The sequence below is a fragment of the Mixophyes fleayi genome, chromosome 6, assembly GCF_038048845.1.
Source record: "Mixophyes fleayi isolate aMixFle1 chromosome 6, aMixFle1.hap1, whole genome shotgun sequence".
NCBI classification, from domain to species: Eukaryota; Metazoa; Chordata; class Amphibia; order Anura; family Limnodynastidae; genus Mixophyes; species Mixophyes fleayi.
In genome coordinates, this window is record NC_134407.1 from 212320445 (window position 1) to 212339373 (window position 18929).

General features: G+C 46.0%; 3 protein-coding genes across 5 annotated transcripts in view; 1 reads left to right on the plus strand and 2 right to left on the minus strand.

Annotated features, from left to right (window-relative positions):
• LOC142159811 (uncharacterized) overlaps window positions 1-18929 on the minus strand; it is a 316766-nt gene that overhangs the window by 257869 nt on the left and 39968 nt on the right. The gene's annotated exons all lie outside the window — the stretch shown is intronic.
• LOC142159838 (uncharacterized) overlaps window positions 1-18929 on the plus strand; it is a 196735-nt gene that overhangs the window by 116091 nt on the left and 61715 nt on the right. The gene's annotated exons all lie outside the window — the stretch shown is intronic.
• The window catches only part of LOC142160615 (uncharacterized), a 48454-nt gene that overhangs the window by 9961 nt on the left and 19564 nt on the right, over window positions 1-18929 (minus strand). The window contains exon 10 of the mRNA XM_075215478.1: window positions 8294-8491. Within this exon, the coding sequence (XP_075071579.1) occupies window positions 8294-8491 (198 nt within the window). The remainder of the gene's footprint in view (window positions 1-8293; window positions 8492-18929) is intronic.

Consider the following 18929-nt stretch of genomic DNA (forward strand, 5'->3'; position numbering starts at 1 on the left):
CTTCTGATCCTGAAACCAAAAGACAGTCAATGCACTGGAAAACACCGTCACCACCAAGAATGAAAAAAGCTTGTCAAAGCAAGTCAAAATTCAAAGCAATGCTCATTGTTCTTTTCAATATCAAGGGTGTAATATTGGAAGAATGGGTTTCAGAGGGCACAACAGTTATTCAGCATCATAAGAAAGTTTTGAAAAAGCTGAGAGAAAGAATCAGAAAGAAATGGCCGCAACTGTGGAAAAATGGTTTCTTTCTTCACCAGTACAATGCGCCTGCTCACACTTTCTGTGAAGCAGTTTTTGACTGACAAACACATTACTACACTTGAACATCCTCCAAATTCGCCCAATTTAGCACCTTGCGATTTTTATCTTTTACAAAAAGTTAAAACAGTGTTTAAAGGAACATATTTTGAGTCAGTTGATGCTGTAAAAAAGAAAACAGCAGATACGTTGAAACAAGTGACAGAAATTGATTTGCTCAATGCCTTCGACCAGAGGAAAACAAGACTACAGCGATGTATTAGTGCAAATAGGGAGTATATTGAAGTGGACAAACATTACATTTGTAATACCAAAAAATAAAGGTGAGTTATTCAATAGACATACCTCGTACAACTATATTACTAGTGCAAGTAAGAGATAGCTACAATAAATATATATTTATAAGCTGAAAACAGTTGTTAGAGTGTGAACGTGAGGAAGGTAAATTAAGCAGAATAAGTATGCAGAAGTGACTTTTGGATTTAGCAGGGAGTAGGTCATAAGCTACTTGTGACTGGATCCCTGATAAATAACTTTTGGTATAAATTTATTTAAAGGAAATAGCGCAGGCCGCTTATTTATATAATTGCCAATTCACTTATTTTTTATATTGTGTATATTGTGAGATAGGAAATCGTTACCTCTGAGAGCAGGGTAGAATTTTTTTTTTCTGTTTACTCTTGCTAAAGGAAATACCTTATTTCTGATGTATATATCTGATACAATGAGCCTTTGTTTAGAAAGTCTGCTGTGTATTGTGATGTGGGGAAATGACTTGTTAGAAATTCATACCTTTCTTTGGGAATGTGTATTCTGCAACTGTTGAAACAAAAGGCCCATATGTAATCAGGTCTTTTGATGTGTGAGGTTTACTTGGGAGACAGAAAGGTTTAATTTAAACGTGCTGCTATATTTCCTGCGTCTAAAACGATGCTAGGACATCACAGAGTTTCTAGAATTTCACAGATATGTGTAAATATCATTAGCTTTGCAATGCATGTTAATCTATGTTTTGGTAAGCAGGGTACATCCTAATTCTAAAAAAAATCTGTGTCCAAATCTGTATAAAAAGCAGTGTACTGTACACTGAAATATATTCTTCTGATTTCAGTTTCTACAATACATTATGACAGAGCAAGTCCTGGAGGGCCCACAATTGGCTTTTCAATGATCTCAAATCATTTCTGGTTCCATCAAGTAGGGTGGGACAAGACCCTTGTCTATCTCTCCTTTCCACTGCTGCTCTCCCACACAGCTGGGGAGTCTCTATTGACTTGACAAAAAGAAAAACGTAGGTGCTAAAATGGATACCAATCCGAATGCAACCATTAGCAAGCAACCAATGTACGGTGTGTGGAAAATGACTTCTGACTCTTAAATAGAGAGTTACCTGCAAACCTCAAATAGATAACAAAAAAAAAATGCAAATGAAGTACTGATATTAGTTCTGACACTAAAATATACCAATCTTCTTTATCTTAATAAAGTAAAAAAATATTAAATATACAAAACAGCTATAATATCAGTCGGTTAAAGATTCTAAAGACATTCACGATTGATCATAAGAATACAGTGACTTCCATTGCTCGGATTTGCTCTATGATTTAGATCATTGATATGGTAATATAACGGTGCGGGCACAAGTTATGCTGTGTTGACTGGAATTAATTTTAAGTGTGCCCTTCAGATATTTTCTTCTGTATGTTACTTATGACCTGTCATTTAAAAACGATGTATGTGGCACACTATCTAATAGATTTACTTCTGATTGCTCTATTACATCTTTATGTGGCAATTTGCGAGCTGCAGTGTGAGCTACGCCTTGTATAATGTGGTTATTCTGAAGATTGTAGATGGGTATTTCCCTATAGGTGTATCTCTAATAATTTTAAATTAAATCTGATGAAAAATCTATATATCGCTTAGTTTTGGCGACTGATTGCCTCTCCATCCTTTGTTCCGCTACATGCGGTACCGACCAGTGTGTAACGTAATCACTTCCAAGTCGTTCTGCAATACGTTTTTCTATATATGTAGCTGTGAATACGCTGTAACTATATGCTTGGCAAAATCCCACCAGTATTTGGCATCACGAGGTTAGTACTGCTGCCTCACAACATTGGAGCCATAGGTTCAATTCTGACTAGGTGTTTAGTTTGCGTGTTCTTCTCATGTTCGTGTGGGTTTTCCCCCACATTCCAAAGCATGTTGATGGGCAAATAGGCTTGTGACAAATATAACCATAGTGTGTCTGTGTGGTAAGGAATAAATTGTAAGCTCTACTGCGACAGACTGATGTGAATGATTATATGTTCCATGTAAAGCGCTGCATAATATGTAGGTGCTATATAAATAACTGTTAATAAATAAAATATAGTTACTGCCAAACAGCAACAGTAAACAAACACTGTCATGATGTTGGCAATAATAAATGAAACACAAAACCGAACTACAGAACCAAAACTTGAAGGTGACCCCCTGAAAACATAATACAGAAGAATGACAGTGAAAGCTCCGTGATTGTTCAATTAAACCTGCTGACAGACCAGAACAATATAATCATCATGAAATTGTCAGAGCTCTCAGCGTATACAGGTTACATTGAGAAACATTATTATCATGTCAGCACAGATATGATTTCGGCTATTATATAGAATATAGAAACACAACATGTCCAAGGAGAAAAAGGCGACACGTCAGAATACATAAACCCAGCAAGAAATATAAAAACTGCTTCCAAAATAGGACATTCAAGGATTGGTTGGCCTGTGCTCACATTGAATTAAAGATGAAGAGTAAAACATTTTACTCTCAGGATCAGCAGTCCATAAAACAGAGAAATAATTAACAGATACTTACCAAGCTCTAAAAATCACAAGGGAAGAAAAAGCTTGAGGAAATCTGAATTCAAACTCTATTTCAGCAGAGGAAAAAAAAATCTGTTGTAGTTTTGAAGGTACAAACACACAGCTACAGAATTGGACAGAAGGAGACTAATGCTTCCAGACCAAGGAAGGGCCAACAGTCCAAGGGGAGTAGGCAGGGGAGCAAGGCAATTGGAGCATCCATCTGACAGCAGTGCAAACTCAGTGAAAGATCAACTGGCTGTAGGCCATGCCATCCTTCATTGGACCTTTAAACATAACAAGGAATGATTGATCTAACTACATAGCTGGCAAACTCCAGACCACATCAAGGAAGCTTTGTAACTAGGAATCTTTAGCCATAGAGGAAGTATAACAAAAAGAAAGGAAAACAGTCTCCTGGCTCATATGAAATGCAGAAACTACACTGTAAATTAAGGAGGGACTTGTGCGCAGTACCACCTGCCTGTCACCAGCTTTGAGACTCTTCATACTAACTACAGAATTGGCCAACATTTCTTCAACACTTAGGAGCCAGGCCCAAATGTTCAGAGCCAGATAAGTTCAAACATAAAATGTATGAGCTGGACACAAAATGTATTTTGGTGTAGATGTAAGAGGATGGAGGTAACATACATTGATCTATGTTCACCCGAAATTCTATTGTTGCTTTGTTAAAAAGTATGAGTCAACCAATCCCCACAATGTATTTCCGCAATGCAAGGCTGCCTAGCTGTCAGTCACTGTCTGTCTAGTTAAAGAAGCTCCTACCTCCTAACATGAGAACTTGGTGCAAAGGAGTGACAGAAAGTATGTCGGACATATTTAATTAGGTATAAACACTCAGTTATTTAATATTTGATATCCAGCACACAATAGACCAGCATGTACCCTCTTTACACAGATTCACCAGTCTCCCCTCATGCCAAACAGATCAGCTGCCTACGCCCCCCCCTCCCCGTGCACCTACAGCAGCCTACGCTCCCCCTCCCCTCCACGTGCACCTACAGCAGCCTACGCCCCCCCTCCCCTCCACGTGCACCTACAGCAGCCTACGTCCCCCCTCCCCTCCACGTGCACCTACAGCAGCCTACGCCCCCCCTCCCCTCCACGTGCACCTACAGCAGCCTACGCCCCCCTCCCCTCCACGTGCACCTACAGCAGCCTACGCCCCCCTCCCCTCCACGTGCACCTACAGCAGCCTACGCCCCCCTCCCCTCCACGTGCACCTACAGCAGCCTACGCCCCCCTCCCCTCCACGTGCACCTACAGCAGCCTACGCCCCCCTCCCCTCCACGTGCACCTACAGCAGCCTACGCCCCCCCCCACGTGCACCTACAGCAGCCTACGCCCCCCCCCCACGTGCACCTACAGCAGCCTACGCCCCCCTCCCCTCCACGTGCACCTACATCAGTCTACGCCCCCCCCTCCCCTCCACGTGCACCTACAGCAGCCTACGCCCCCCCTCCCCTCCACGTGCACCTACAGCAGCCTACGCCCCCCCTCCCCTCCACGTGCACCTACAGCAGCCTACGCCCCCCCTCCCCTCCACGTGCACCTACAGCAGCGTACGCCCCCCCTCCCCTCCACGTGCACCTACAGCAGCGTACGCCCCCCCTCCCCTCCACGTGCACCTACAGCAGCCTACGCCCCCCTCCCCTCCACGTGCACCTACAGCAGCCTACGCCCCCCCTCCCCTCCACGTGCACCTACTGCAGCCTACGCCCCCCCTCCCCTCCACGTGCACCTACAGCAGCCTACGCCCCCCTTCCCCTCCACGTGCACCTACAGCAGCCTACGCCCCCCTCCCCTCCACGTGCACCTACAGCAGCCTACGCCCCCCCTCCCCTCCACGTGCACCTACAGCAGCCTACGCCCCCCTCCCCTCCACGTGCACCTACAGCAGCCTACGCCCCCCTCCCCTCCACGTGCACCTACAGCAGCCTACGCCCCCCTCCCCTCCACGTGCACCTACAGCAGCCTACGCCCCCCTCCCCTCCACGTGCACCTACAGCAGCCTACGCCCCCCTCCCCGTGCACCTACAGCAGCCTACACCCCCCTCCCCTCCACGTGCACCTACAGCAGCCTACGCCCCCCTCCCCGTGCACCTACAGCAGCCTACGCCCCCCCTCCCCTCCACGTGCACCTACAGCAGCCTACGCCCCCCCTCCCCTCCACGTGCACCTACAGCAGCGTACGCCCCCCCTCCCCTCCACGTGCACCTACAGCAGCCTACGCCCCCCTCCCCTCCACGTGCACCTACAGCAGCCTACGCCCCCCTTCCCCTCCACGTGCACCTACAGCAGCCTACGCCCCCCTCCCCTCCACGTGCACCTACAGCAGCCTACGCCCCCCCTCCCCTCCACGTGCACCTACAGCAGCCTACGCCCCCCCTCCCCTCCACGTGCACCTACAGCAGCCTACGCCCCCCCTCCCCTCCACGTGCACCTACAGCAGCCTACGCCCCCCTCCCCTCCACGTGCACCTACAGCAGCCTACGCCCCCCTCCCCTCCACGTGCACCTACAGCAGCCTACGCCCCCCTCCCCGTGCACCTACAGCAGCCTACACCCCCCTCCCCTCCACGTGCACCTACAGCAGCCTACGCCCCCCTCCCCGTGCACCTACAGCAGCCTACGCCCCCCCTCCCCTCCACGTGCACCTACAGCAGCCTACGCCCCCCCTCCCCTCCACGTGCACCTACAGCAGCCTACGCCCCCCTCCCCTCCACGTGCACCTACAGCAGCCTACGCCCCCCTCCACGTGCACCTACAGCAGCCTACGCCCCCCTCCCCGTGCACCTACAGCAGCCTACGCCCCCCCTATCCTCCACACACACCTACAGCAGCCTACGCCCCCCACCCCCTCCATGCACGGCAGCCAAGTAAAAAAAGATACATAAGCAATATTATCTTTTCCAGTACACACTCAGCTCAGTTTAATAATAATAACAACAACATTAATAATAGTGATGAGAGTTACGAATTCTTCAAGGAGACACTCAGTATAATAATAATAATAATACATCACAGTTACTCCATCTTTCATAAGACCGGTACACACCCAGTACTGTAGTAATAATAATAATACATCAAAGCTTTCACCTCTTCCAGAAGACCATGTTTCATGTTCCAACTGCCCTGATTTAGGTGGGACTGTCCTGCTGACCAGGACACGATCATGATTCCAGGACAGTGGGGAGATGTACCCTGCTAACGGGTGCTCCTTCAATGCCACGTGTACAAACATTGAAGGTGGGACTCTTTTCAGGGGAAGGGAGCTGCCCAGTGCTTCAGACACGTTCCCGGGAGAAGCGGTATATAAAATGTGATAGGACCACTTCCCCTACTTTGGGCCAACCACAATTTGGGAGGGATCCGTTCAATAATAATTATACTATATCATTGTTATAACCTCTACAAGGAGACACTAAGGTGATAATTATCTTTATGTCGGCTACATAAAAACTGCTGAAAAAGTCCGTCAGGACTATGCATAGTTCCCATTCAAGTTTCACACATAACCTGAATGTATGTTACCTTTTATAATATATAATATATATAAGAATCTTGTTTTATATATTACATATAATGATCAGCCACAACATTAAAACTACCTGGCAAATATTGTGTATGTCCCCCTCGTGTCACCAAAACAGCTCTGACCCATCGATGAATGGACTCCACAAGATCTCTGAAGGTGTCATGTGGTATCTGACACCAAGACATAGCAGCAAATACTATCATTCCTGTAAGTTGCGAGATGGGGCCTCCATGGCTCGGACTTATTTTTCCAGCACATCCAACTGACGCTCGATTGCATTGAGATCTGGGGAACTTGGAGGCCAAGTCAACACCTTGAACTCTTTGCCATGTTCCTCAAACCATTCTTGAACAATTTTTGCAGTGTGACAAAGAGGCCACTGCGATCAGGGAATACCATTGCCATAAAGGGGTGTAATTCGTCTGCAATAATGTTTAGGTAGGTGGTATATGTCAAAGTAACATCCACATGAATGCCAGAACCCAAGGTTTTCCATCAAAACATTGCCTAGTCCATCACACTGCCTCCGCCGGCTTGCCTTCTTTCCATAGTGCATCCTGATGTCATCTGTTCCCCCAGGTAAACGCATACTTGCCAACTTTTTTCAGATGGCTTCCGGGAGCTGCGGAAGGGAGGCGGACATGTAGGGGGCGGGGCTCCAGAAATTGTGTCATTTTAGCCCCGCCCCCATGACATAATGACGCAAATCGCGTCATTTTACAGCGGGGGGCGGGGCCAACCGCCTCAATTCCCGGTGAATCGCGGCGTTTGAACAAAATTATGCCCACTTCACTAGGAAGTGGGCAGATCAGGGAGATTGCCACACTCTCCCGGGAGTCCGGGAGACTCTCGCGAAATGCGGGAGTCTCCCGGATATTCCAGGAGAGTTGGCAAGTATGGGTAAACGACCCACAAGCACTTGGCCGTACATGATGTAAAAGAAAACGTAATTCATCAGCTCAGGCCACCTTCTTCTATTGCTCAATGGTCCAGTTCTGACGCTCACGTGCCCATTGTAGGCGCTTTCGTCTGTGGAAAAGGGGTCAGCATGGGCACTCTGATCGGTCTGGGGCTACACAGCAAGGCACAGTGCATTCTGCCACCTGTCTATCATAGCCAACATTACTTTCACTGCAATTTGTGCTCCAGCAGCTCTTCTGTGGGATTGGACTACAAGAGCTAGCCTTCGATCTCCCTTTGCATCAATGAGCATTGGGCGTCCGTGACCCTGTAGATGGTTCACTGGCTGTCTTTCTTTGGACCAACTTTGGTAGGTACTAACCACTGCATATCAGGAACACCCCACAAGACCGGTCATTTTGGAGATGCTCTGACCCAGTCTTCTAGTCATCATAATTTAGCCCTTGTCAAAGTCGCTAAGATCCTTACGCTTGCCTATTTTTCTGCTTCCAACCACTTCTCAGTGGTTTTAATGTTGTGGCTGATCGGTATATTTCCTACTATTAAATTAGATTTTTAGACATTTGCTGTATTTATATTTTTTTCTTATTACCCCTTCCAGGAGACACTAAGCTCAGTAAAACTAATCATAACACATGACACTTTTACCTTGTCAACAAGACACCAGCTCAGTAATAATAATAACAATAAATGACACTTATTACCTCTTCCAGGAGCCACTCAGGTCAGTAACAAACACCCTGCACACCTGTCCTACAACAGGAAACAGAGAGGATGAAGCAGGGGCATTTGGGAGGTGTACATAGAGGAGGGGATTCTGGGAATTGTAGTCACATCTCAGTAACATTCTATTTTCAGGGGACCATGTTGGACCATAAGAAAATGGCCGCCGCTCTCTTGTACTTTACTCGTAATATCTATATTTAACTGACACAAGCGAGATTTTTGCTGTAGCCCTGGTATGTACAGATTTCTTCTTTTTATGTAGCCAGTTTAAAAAGGCGGTTGAGGACTGCGCTCTCGTAGTCTAGTCCTTTCTGTGAAACATATGGACCACAAGAACATGGCTGCCGCTCTAGTGCACCGGCTGGGGACAGGCAATTCTATATATTCTTCGAGGACTTCATAAAGTGTTTTAGTTGCAGATTGTGTTTAACTGTGTGACAGTGGCGTCAAGCATTCCATATGTGATTGTCAGCCGTACAGGGCAACTTGACGTACAATTAGGTGGAACTCACAGACCGGAAGTTCTTTATAACGTCATCCGGGTGAGAGGTAAATAGAAGGGAGTCAGAGTAGACATTGATGTAATTGGCAGCAACTAGTGACATTTATACAGGATCCTAAAAGACAGATGATGTTGGTATTAGTATAAGCCCTGTAAAGAATATTAGGATAACTTGTGTATTATAAGCAATATTGCTCTCCCTACTGTAAATTATTATGAATATTAGCAATATTATTATTACCATTTATTTATATAGCGCCACTAATTCCACAGCGCTGTACAGAGAACTCACATCACTCCCTGCCCCATTGGGGCTTACAGTCTAAATTCCTGACATAGACACACACAGGCAGACTAAGGTCAATTTGTTAGCTGCCAATTAACCTACCTGTATGTTTTTGGAGTGTGGTAGGAAACCGGAGCACCCAGAGGAAACCCACGCAACCACAGGGAGAACATACAAACTCCTCACAGATAAGGCCATGGAAGGGAATAGAACTCATGACCCCAGTGCTGTAAGGCAGAAGTGCTAACTACATAGCCACGTGCTGCCCACAAATATTAAGTAGTATTCAGCTGCCCTGCATCACTGGTAGGCTGTGGTAAGAGTTGACTTACCGCTATACTTGACTACTTTAAATTTTTCTCCTCTGGAAGATACTGGAGGGAAGGTAAATTGCAGGTGCAGAGGGGGGCCACAAATTGATAATCTTGTCCCCACCACCCTTGTCAAAATGACGCAGTGGCTATGCCAATGGCCTGCTGTCCCGAGAGTCTGGGAGACCTATCCAGAATTCGGGAGTCTAACAGAAAAGTTTGCAAGTATGCTTACTGCTTCACCGACCAGTCTTGATGTCACTGGTTCTCCTACATCGCTGGCCGGAGATCTGCTTCAATTGGGAACTTTGTGCCTCATTTATCATCTTCAGCAACACCTAGCGGAAACAGACTGTGGGCCGCTGGAGAGTGATCTTGCAAGTGATACACCATGTGGTCTATTTTCCATGTCAGGTCCTAGAAAATAGGACGCTTTTCCTGCTTCACATGGCCACTCGTATTCTTCTCCGGTAAGTTTGGTACTTTATCACAGAAAACGTAGAACATCTCCAAAGATATGGACTTGTGTATTTCAAAGGAAATATCCCCAATATTGTTCCCCCTGGAGACATGGTGTTCACCTCAGCACATAAATGACATATTTGACCTCGCAATTCAGTCTTTGACGGATGTTATACTTCTTTCCAGTCTTGGACTGGTGACAGGATGCTTACTTGACACACGTGGTACAATGTGCCAGCCCATGTGTGGAACAAGATATGGGTTCACTTGTGCACTCTGTTTTGACCAACAAAAACAGTAAAAAGCATGTCAATTTGGGCCTGTTTTTTATATATATATATATATATATATATATATATATATATATATATATATATATACAGTGCTTTTTTTCCCATAGAACGCTGGGAACGGCGTTCCGGGACCTTTTTTTTTTTGATTAGCGGCGGCTTCTCAGCCGGCCTTTAACAATAAAAAACAAAACAAAAAAAAATTACATCTCTCCGGCGCGGCTGCGCCCTCCTCCCTTCTCTATTTGCTATGACTGTCGGGCGCGACGTCATCATGCATGTCGCGCCCGCCTTTCATTCACGGAGGTGTGAGCTGAGGAGCATATTCAACCTAAGAAGAGGAGTGCCACGCCAGAAAAGAAAAGTGAAAAGAAGTGAAGAGGAGAAAGGATGCAATAGAGGTAAGTTAAAGGAAAAATGGGGCGCCGTTTAAAAGAAAGTGGACAATAAAATAAATGGTGAAAGAAATAATTAAAAAGGCCAGCATGAGGGTGGGGGGAAGGGGGGGGGGTATAAAAATTAGTGGGGCACAGCATAAAAACTCAAGGGGGACCAAAAATTTAGTAGGGGCACTGGCACAGGATGAACACTGAAGGGGGACATAAAAATTATTAGGGGCACTGGCACAGGATAACCACTAACGGGGGACATAAAAATGATTAGGGGCACTGGCACAGGATGAACACTAACGGGGGACATAAAAATTATTAGGGGCACTGGCACAGGATGAACACTAACGGGGGACATAAAAATGATTAGGGGCACTGGCACAGGATGAACACTAACGGGGGACATAAAAATTATTAGGGGCACTGGCACAGGATGAACACTAACGGGGGACATAAAAATTATTAGGGGCACTGGCACAGGATGAACACTAACGGCGTTAGTGTTCATCCTGTGCCAGTGCCCCTAATAATTTTTATGTCCCCCGTTAGTGTTCATTATTAGGGGCACTGGCACAGGATGAACACTAACGGCGTTAGTGTTCATCCTGTGCCAGTGCCCCTAATAATTTTTATGTCCCCCGTTAGTGTTCATCCTGTGCCAGTGCCCCTAATAATTTTTATGTCCCCCGTTAGTGTTCATCCTGTGCCAGTGCCCCTAATCATTTTTATGTCCCCCGTTAGTGTTCATCCTGTGCCAGTGCCCCTAATAATTTTTATGTCCCCCGTTAGTGTTCATCCTGTGCCAGTGCCCCTAATCATTTTTATGTCCCCCGTTAGTAACGGGGAATTTGGAATTTACTATGGAATTTACTATGAACATTTGCCTGAAATACAATACATTAAAGGTATGTTTAGACATTAATATATAATTTTTTTTTTCCTAAAATATTAACAAGATGTGAGTTCCACCACCTTTTTTTTTTACAAAAAAAGCACTGTATATATATATATATATATATATATATATATAAAAATGGCGCAGACTTGATAATTCCTGATAAGGTTGGGACTTTTGCAATAAGATTCCATTGCTGGTGCACAATAACTATAATACATTTAGAGGCAGTAGTGAACGTAAAGCAAAAATTGATGCATTCAGCATCTCCCAGATCGTCCTTTTTGGCTTTAGGCATAACAATAAGTTTTCTTTTTTGTTGGCCAACCATGGCAATGGCTTCCTCAACCTCCTTGACATTAACGCCTGGCTCCTAGAAGCATGGCCCCACGGCTTCCAAGGCTTCACCAACTTTGTCCTCTTCAAAGATTACCTTGACAACTCTTAATAGGTGAGAATATGGTAATACCCTCTTCCAGGGATATGGATGAAAAGTTTTGTGCATGAAGCAGTGTGTTCTTGTCACTTGATTTAGAATAAATAGCTTTGTATCATGTACCTTGGCAGCCCTGTCCAAAAAATTAATAACGTGGGCTGTAAGAGATACTGAGCCCGGTGGTACCTGGAAGATTATTGAGCCTATCTACAAAACTACAAAGTTTATCCTCACCACCCCCCATTTTTAAACCGGACCAATTTTTACACATGCTGGAAAGATGTACCTGTCACAGACTGAATTGTGAGAGCAAATTTGTCATTTATGTGCTGAGGTGTAGCAGAAGACCACACTGGATTCTACTCTTGTCGGTAAGAACAGGAAACTGAGGCTACAGTGGGCACAGGCTTACCAATACTGGACAGTTGATGATTTGAAAGATGTTACCGGATAAATCTCGATTTCTGCTACTACATGCAGATGGTAGGGTCAGAATTTGGCGTAAACAACATGAATCCATGGATTCATCTTGCATTGTGTCAACGGTATAGGCTGGTCATGGTGGTATAATTGTCTGGCACACATTAGACCTTCTAATACCAACTGAGCACAGTTCAAATGCCAAAGCCTACCTGAGTATTGTTGCTGACCATGTGCATCCTTGCATTGCCACTGTCTACACATCTTCTAATGGCTACTTCCAGCAGGATAAAGCGCCATGTCACAAATTACTCGTCCACTCAAGCTGGTTTCTGAGAACAAGAAAATGTCTCACAGTGTCCCCCAATGGCAGGACAGAGAAATATCAAATGTAAAAAAGGTTTAAAATGAGACCTTGCCCAACTCTCTAGCTCAATTAGGTGAACTACAAATTAAATTTAAATAAACGTTAAAAGCGAATTTTTCTTTTGGTGTGTCCATATTCCCCCCCCTCCTCTCTGCATACGGACATTCCAGCAAGTCCCCCACCCCCTCCTCACCGGAGGCAACGAGTGGTGGGGACAGCGACGCAATCGCACTTCATAAGAAGCGATTAGCGCGCTAATGCTCCCCGCAGCCTCGGCACCTTAATACTGTAGGCGGAGGATGCATTGTTAAAGACGACAGCCATACTTTGTATGTGCAGTTCGGCGGCACATGGAGGCGCCCATTTTGAAGGACGGATGGAAGTTTGAACTCCCTCCCCCTTTCAGCTTCTGAACACAGATGCCCCCCATGCCTGCAGACTGTGCCAAACAGAGGCAACGTGCTGCACGCTGAAACATCTCTGCCTCTAATCTGCTGTTACCTCTGTATTGTCTTTATTTGTTTGCTAAACAAATGTTAACTCGTTCAGTCTCTAGTTGAATATACACCAGGGGCTAGATTTACTAAGCTACGGGTTTGAAAAAGTGGGGATGTTGCCTATAGCAACCAATCAGATTCTAGCTTTCATTCATTTAGTACTTTCTACAAAATGACAGCTAGAATCTGATTGGTTGCTATAGGCAACATCCCCACTTTTTCAAACCCGCAGCTTAGTAAATCTAGCGCTAGGACTGTTTTCAGAATTGGGGTATATTACCCAGAAACTACCTGGTATATAGACTAGAAGAATTTCTATGCTGTATTGAACATCTAATAGATATGAAAGTCTTGTTATTGCAACTTGTGTCTTTAATTTTCAATGCGTCTGCATAGGAGCTCCCAAGAATAATAGACATCCTCTGGTATGTCTGTACTATGATACACAGGTGCCATATGTAATTCTGGATTATCTTTTGGCCAGCCTATCCAAAATGCTCTGCATGCACACGTATTTGTGTGTATGTATAGATGTGTGTAATTATATATATATATATATATATATATATATATATAAAATATAAAGAAAAATATATTTATGCTTTTCCGTGGTAAGAAATCAGCATGTGCATGTTGAAATGTGTATATAATTAAGGTGTCCAAGAGATATCATACAGATGTATTTGGTATCGCCTATTCTACCAATGCATTATGGTTGGAAAGACTCCCCCAGTAGGAGATTTCCGTCTGTACTGACAATATTTATGTACAAATGACGAGATTAATTTTTATTCCCTGACCCTTTGCTTACCATTGTCTTAGGTGTACGAGGGCCTCGCTGGTACACCTCAGTTGCATTATGTCTTTACCAAATATATTAATATTACCTTCTCTACAGCTTAGCCCGGATGCTCTCTGTGCAGCTTATGAGACTAAGGTTGGCGAATAGGGTGCACCCACTTCGGTGTCAGCAGTTCCGCAGAAGTCAAGCTGGGCTAAATCTCCAGCAGCATGAGTGGGCTAGGGTCTACAAACAGGATGCTCCCATTTCGGTGTCAGCAGGAACAGGTCTGGCCTAGATCACTGTCGTCACTGGTGGCCAAACTCATTAGGGTGATTTTATAGTCCGAAAAGGTACACGAGTATACCCTTTTTTTCACGCTTCTACACACGTTTACACTGTGTGGACTAAGCCCCCATACAGCTCATATCTGTCCGCTAACACAGAAGCGGCATTCCGCTATTTCGGTGGAAGTCCAGCCGGACAAAGAGGCTTTTGCTCACCATCTCACACAGATGAGCACGATTTTAGCTTTCACTGTTGTCACAGTCAGAATAAAGATATAGTTCATTCCTCACCAGAGGATGTCTCTCAATCTTGATTTACTAACAAGAACATTATCGCCTCTGATTACACACACGGGGGGGATAATCTCAGCTTAAACTTTTCGCAGTTTTAGCATTTTCAAAACACCAGTCTATATGTTCAATCCGCACCCTAAGCCTTAGTGACACCCTATGTGAGAAAACGATTTTCCTCATATAATAGACTCCGTGTCTGTCCTTTGACAAAAAAAAGGTAAACAGTAATAGTCTGGCCAGATTTTCAACTTCCTTCCCTCTCCCGCCAGAGAGAGTACAGGGGAAGAAACCCTGGAGTTGACAACCCTGTTGCTTTTCAGTTCTCTTATTCTGCTATCCCCTACACAGAGCGGGAGCCGGTAGGGGGGGTTTAATCTAGAGAGTCTCTAACAGAAGGAGTTCTGTAGCCTTTACTCAAATTAAGGGTCAACGGGGCGGTTGGTATACACCCAACAGGGTCATAGCTGGTATTCATAAATCCATCCAGCTATGATAGGAGCAGTTATCCACATGCTCCCAGGATTACGTTTCAATAACAGAACTCTGTTTGCACAAGGGCCTCTGGCGGTAGGTGTACTTCCCGCTTATGTCAGCGGCACCAGGCCTTGATGTTTACGCGTCTAATCCGTTTATCCTCTCTTTTACTCTGAGGTCAGAGTGCCATATTGCGAGTCAGGCCTAGCCTTACAAAGGGGCTTATAGTACATGTATAGTGGCAGTGATGTAAAGACCCACAGGCCTGGGGACATCCCCCGGAGGTGGAAGTTATTTATCCCAACCTCCGCCTAGAATACAGCTAGACGTTTTCTGCCATCACATTTATACTTGCAGCCCCTCAGCAAGCAGCAGGTCTGCATTATCGAGTTCACAGGTGGTCACTTCGCTCACGCATTGCGAGCAGGGAACGTAGTCAGTTCCTGGCCTCAATAGGAATCATAGAGTACTTCTTTTATGTACCTTTTCTGAAAGAGACACCGCTGTCTCTACCACTTGGGTTGTGCAATAATTGCAGTGCAGGCTCCGAACCTGCTGTTCGTTATCTTCACACAGGGCCTCAGAAGTTCCCTAGGTATTGCTGGTCATGATAGGCTTACTCAGGGCAGAATTAAGGGAATGGAGGCCCCTGGGCTAAGGGGGCCCCCCATTCCCTGTGAGGGCCCCCCCCCCCCCGTGATCTGAGCTGCCCCAGGTGATCTGAGCTCCTCCCCCCCGTGAGCCGAGCCGCCCCCAAGACACGTACCACCTCCTCCTGGCATTGCAGTCCTTCTCCGGCGCGCTGTATGCTCTTTACTGAGGAGATCTCGTGAGAGTGAGACTCATGTGATCTCAGTAAGGAGACTACAGCGCGCCGAGGAAGGACCGCAGTGAAAGTGCTCAGCAGCATTGATCCCCGCCCCCGACCGATCAATACTGCTGCTGAGCACTTAAAAGGGCCCCCTGGATGCCCAAGGCCCCTGGGCTGTAGCCCAGTCAGCCCTATGGTTAATCCGGCCCTGGGCTTACTAAACAACCTAGTAGGTCAAAATATTACCCTGTGTACACGACCCTCTGCTGAGGGCTTCATCATCTGTCTCTCTCACATCCAGACCTCCATCCAGGTCTGGAAAGCACACAACTTAGCTCAGGACCTACCTAGGTCTTCGCTCATTCTACCACAGCAGATGCTTTTGCTTATGCTTCATCTTTTAGACTGGGACCCTCAGTATCTTCCTACCGAAGAACACGCTTATCTCACTTCAACACAGTTCCAGGATGCTCCTGGCAGAATTACCTGTCAGTAACATGAGGTTTTTGTCTGCAAACTAGGATACCAAGGTTCTAGTTGTATCATTTGCATTCCCCACTCCGGACATCACCCATATCTCCAGAAGGAGATTCTCATCAATAGCGGCTGCCTTCCAAATTATTGGACGCGCATAGCATCTCTTTGCTCTAATCCACTTGTTTACCCTTCCGGTGGTGCTCAGCCACAAGGAGTCAAGAGTGGGTCAGTCATTCACCTTGTCAGGTGGTCAAGAAACCTGTAGACATTCGGTCTCAAGGGAAAGTGGGGCATTCCAGGGTAATTCCTTTGTGTCCACCTGGTGGGGTCATAGGGCTCTCCGAGAGGGAGCCCAGTTCCTTTCTCACGTTACCCTGTCTTTCTGTTTCTGCTCTCAATCTAATGACCTTCAGGTGGAATTTTCCATAGCCAGGTCTGGCCTCCCTAGAACCTAGGGAGTGATCATGTCAATCACAGGTCCCATTTTCTTGTGGGTGCTAAAGAGTTTCGAGAAGGGGGTGCATCCCAGCTAGCCTGGTGACCCGCCGTGTGTCTCACAAAGCAGGGTTCTCATAGGTTAGAGGACTAGCGCCTACGTCCCTCCTTTTCCGCTTTCCAGTGCAGGCTCATCTTGTAGTTCGGGACAGTTTGCTTTACATCATCTAGTTTGGTGCTGTGGCGTGGGACGCCCAACCCTTACCGCCAGAGGGGCCTCGCAAGGGAATGGTTGGTACCTTCAATACAGCCGGAGGGCAGCTTCCTCAGCTGTTCTCTTTGGGCTAGAAACGATATTCCGTTGGTGTAAATTCCTAGAATGTCACACGTCCCACTCAGGAATCTCTAAAGGGTTTTTCTTGGCTCCGATAGGGGTCTCCGTCTTGCTCCCTTCAGAGTTCCCGTTGCTCTTCATCTTGCTCAGCGAAGGGTTGTCTTGCTTAAGGGGTTTCTTCAGGCTCAGCCCACCTTTGGTTGGTCAGGAAGAACCATGGAGTCTAGTTCTTGTCATCAGGGGGCTTGCTTTGGCCTCATGTGACCCTCTGAGTTAGTTAAGCTGTTAACTCAGTGTATGAATGCTCCCTTGGATATCACTGAATTGCTTAAGCTGTTAGCTCACTGTATGAGTGCTCCCTTAGATATCGCTGAGTTGGTTAAGCTGTTAGATCATTGTATGGGTGCTCCCTTGGATATCACATCCCACAGGGATTCCGGGGCGAGAGTGTGTATGGCTCTCCCACATGTTATTTCCCAGAAACATAGTGGCGCGTCACACAAGGCATTTTTGGTTCAGACAATTAGTGCCTGCATCCCATTTTCTCAGGGATTGCGGTCTATCAATCTTGTGCCTCCTCTTTTTATGTAACTCTTCTCCGACGAGAGGCAGTTTTTGCTCTTGTTCGGACGATTCCCGTCCAGGAATCTAATGTCCCTTTATCCTCTATAGCGCTAAAGAGCGCGGGGGAGGGGTTCAGGGTCCAGGTGGTCTCTTGCTACTACATCACGCCCACCATTCTATCTGTACCCCTCTGCCAGTTCGAGTGGCTTTTAGAGTGCACTCTCCAGGGGGTTGCAGGTTCTTGGACGACACATCAGGGTGATTTAAAGGCGCAGTGGTACAGCGTGGCAGCGTCTACTTCGGCTCCATGTTGTTTTCTTGGTGGTATGGCTTTGCATCCACGGATGCAGGTTTTGGCCAAAAAAATATTGCGCACAGCCGTTCCAGAGCATTCCCACCCTTAGAGGCAGCTTTGGTATATCCCCAATGTCTTGGCACAATAGCAGCACCTCTGGTGATTAGAGGTACTGCTGCAACACATAAAAGAAACACAAATAATAAAGTCCAAGAGTCCAGGTCGTTACATAGGAGCATTTGGGGATAAAGAAGGAGGACAGTGACAAGGCAAGCCCAGCAACACAACAGTCAGGGTGGCATAGGAGTTCCATCATGTCACACTTAGGCAGATTGTTGCTACCAAAACGCAGCTTTATTGGGTAACGACAGTACGGGCTATGCGAATATACAGTTCACAATGTGGATGTTAAAATTTGCACAGAAGCACGCATTAGCAGGGTCTTCCGATGACTCTTCCAAGGATCCCAGCTGCTTGGCCCGATAGTTACCCCTCTACCACAACGTAGGGCTAGTGCAATGCCTTTGCACTTTTGGCAAATATGCAAAGTCTATTGAATCCCGGTCACAGTCTATACCTGGGACGGAAACACAGTTTCTAGTCACCAAGTCACTCTACCTTCCAATTCCCAATCACATGTTATATTTCCCTCAATATTCCCTCATTGGTAAAGCTAAAGGAAGGTGGACTGGGTCGGTAGTCAGGCTATGATAGGTGGACATGTGATAAGACATATTCCCTAGGTGTCATCCCCATGGTGGCTGGGGACCGTTGATTCGTTGTGGAGAGGGTGCCCATGAGTCTAATTCCTGTTATTGGTGTTACAATTACATTGCTGCCTAACATGAAAAACTTGATAGCATTAAACATTCGTACACTAACCATTTAACCCAGACATCTCTTCGTCTCCTACCTTTAATTTACTAACAACCCACCTGGCAACATATAAGAATAACCTATCTAGATTATCATCATCATCACCATTTATTTATATAGCGCCACTGATT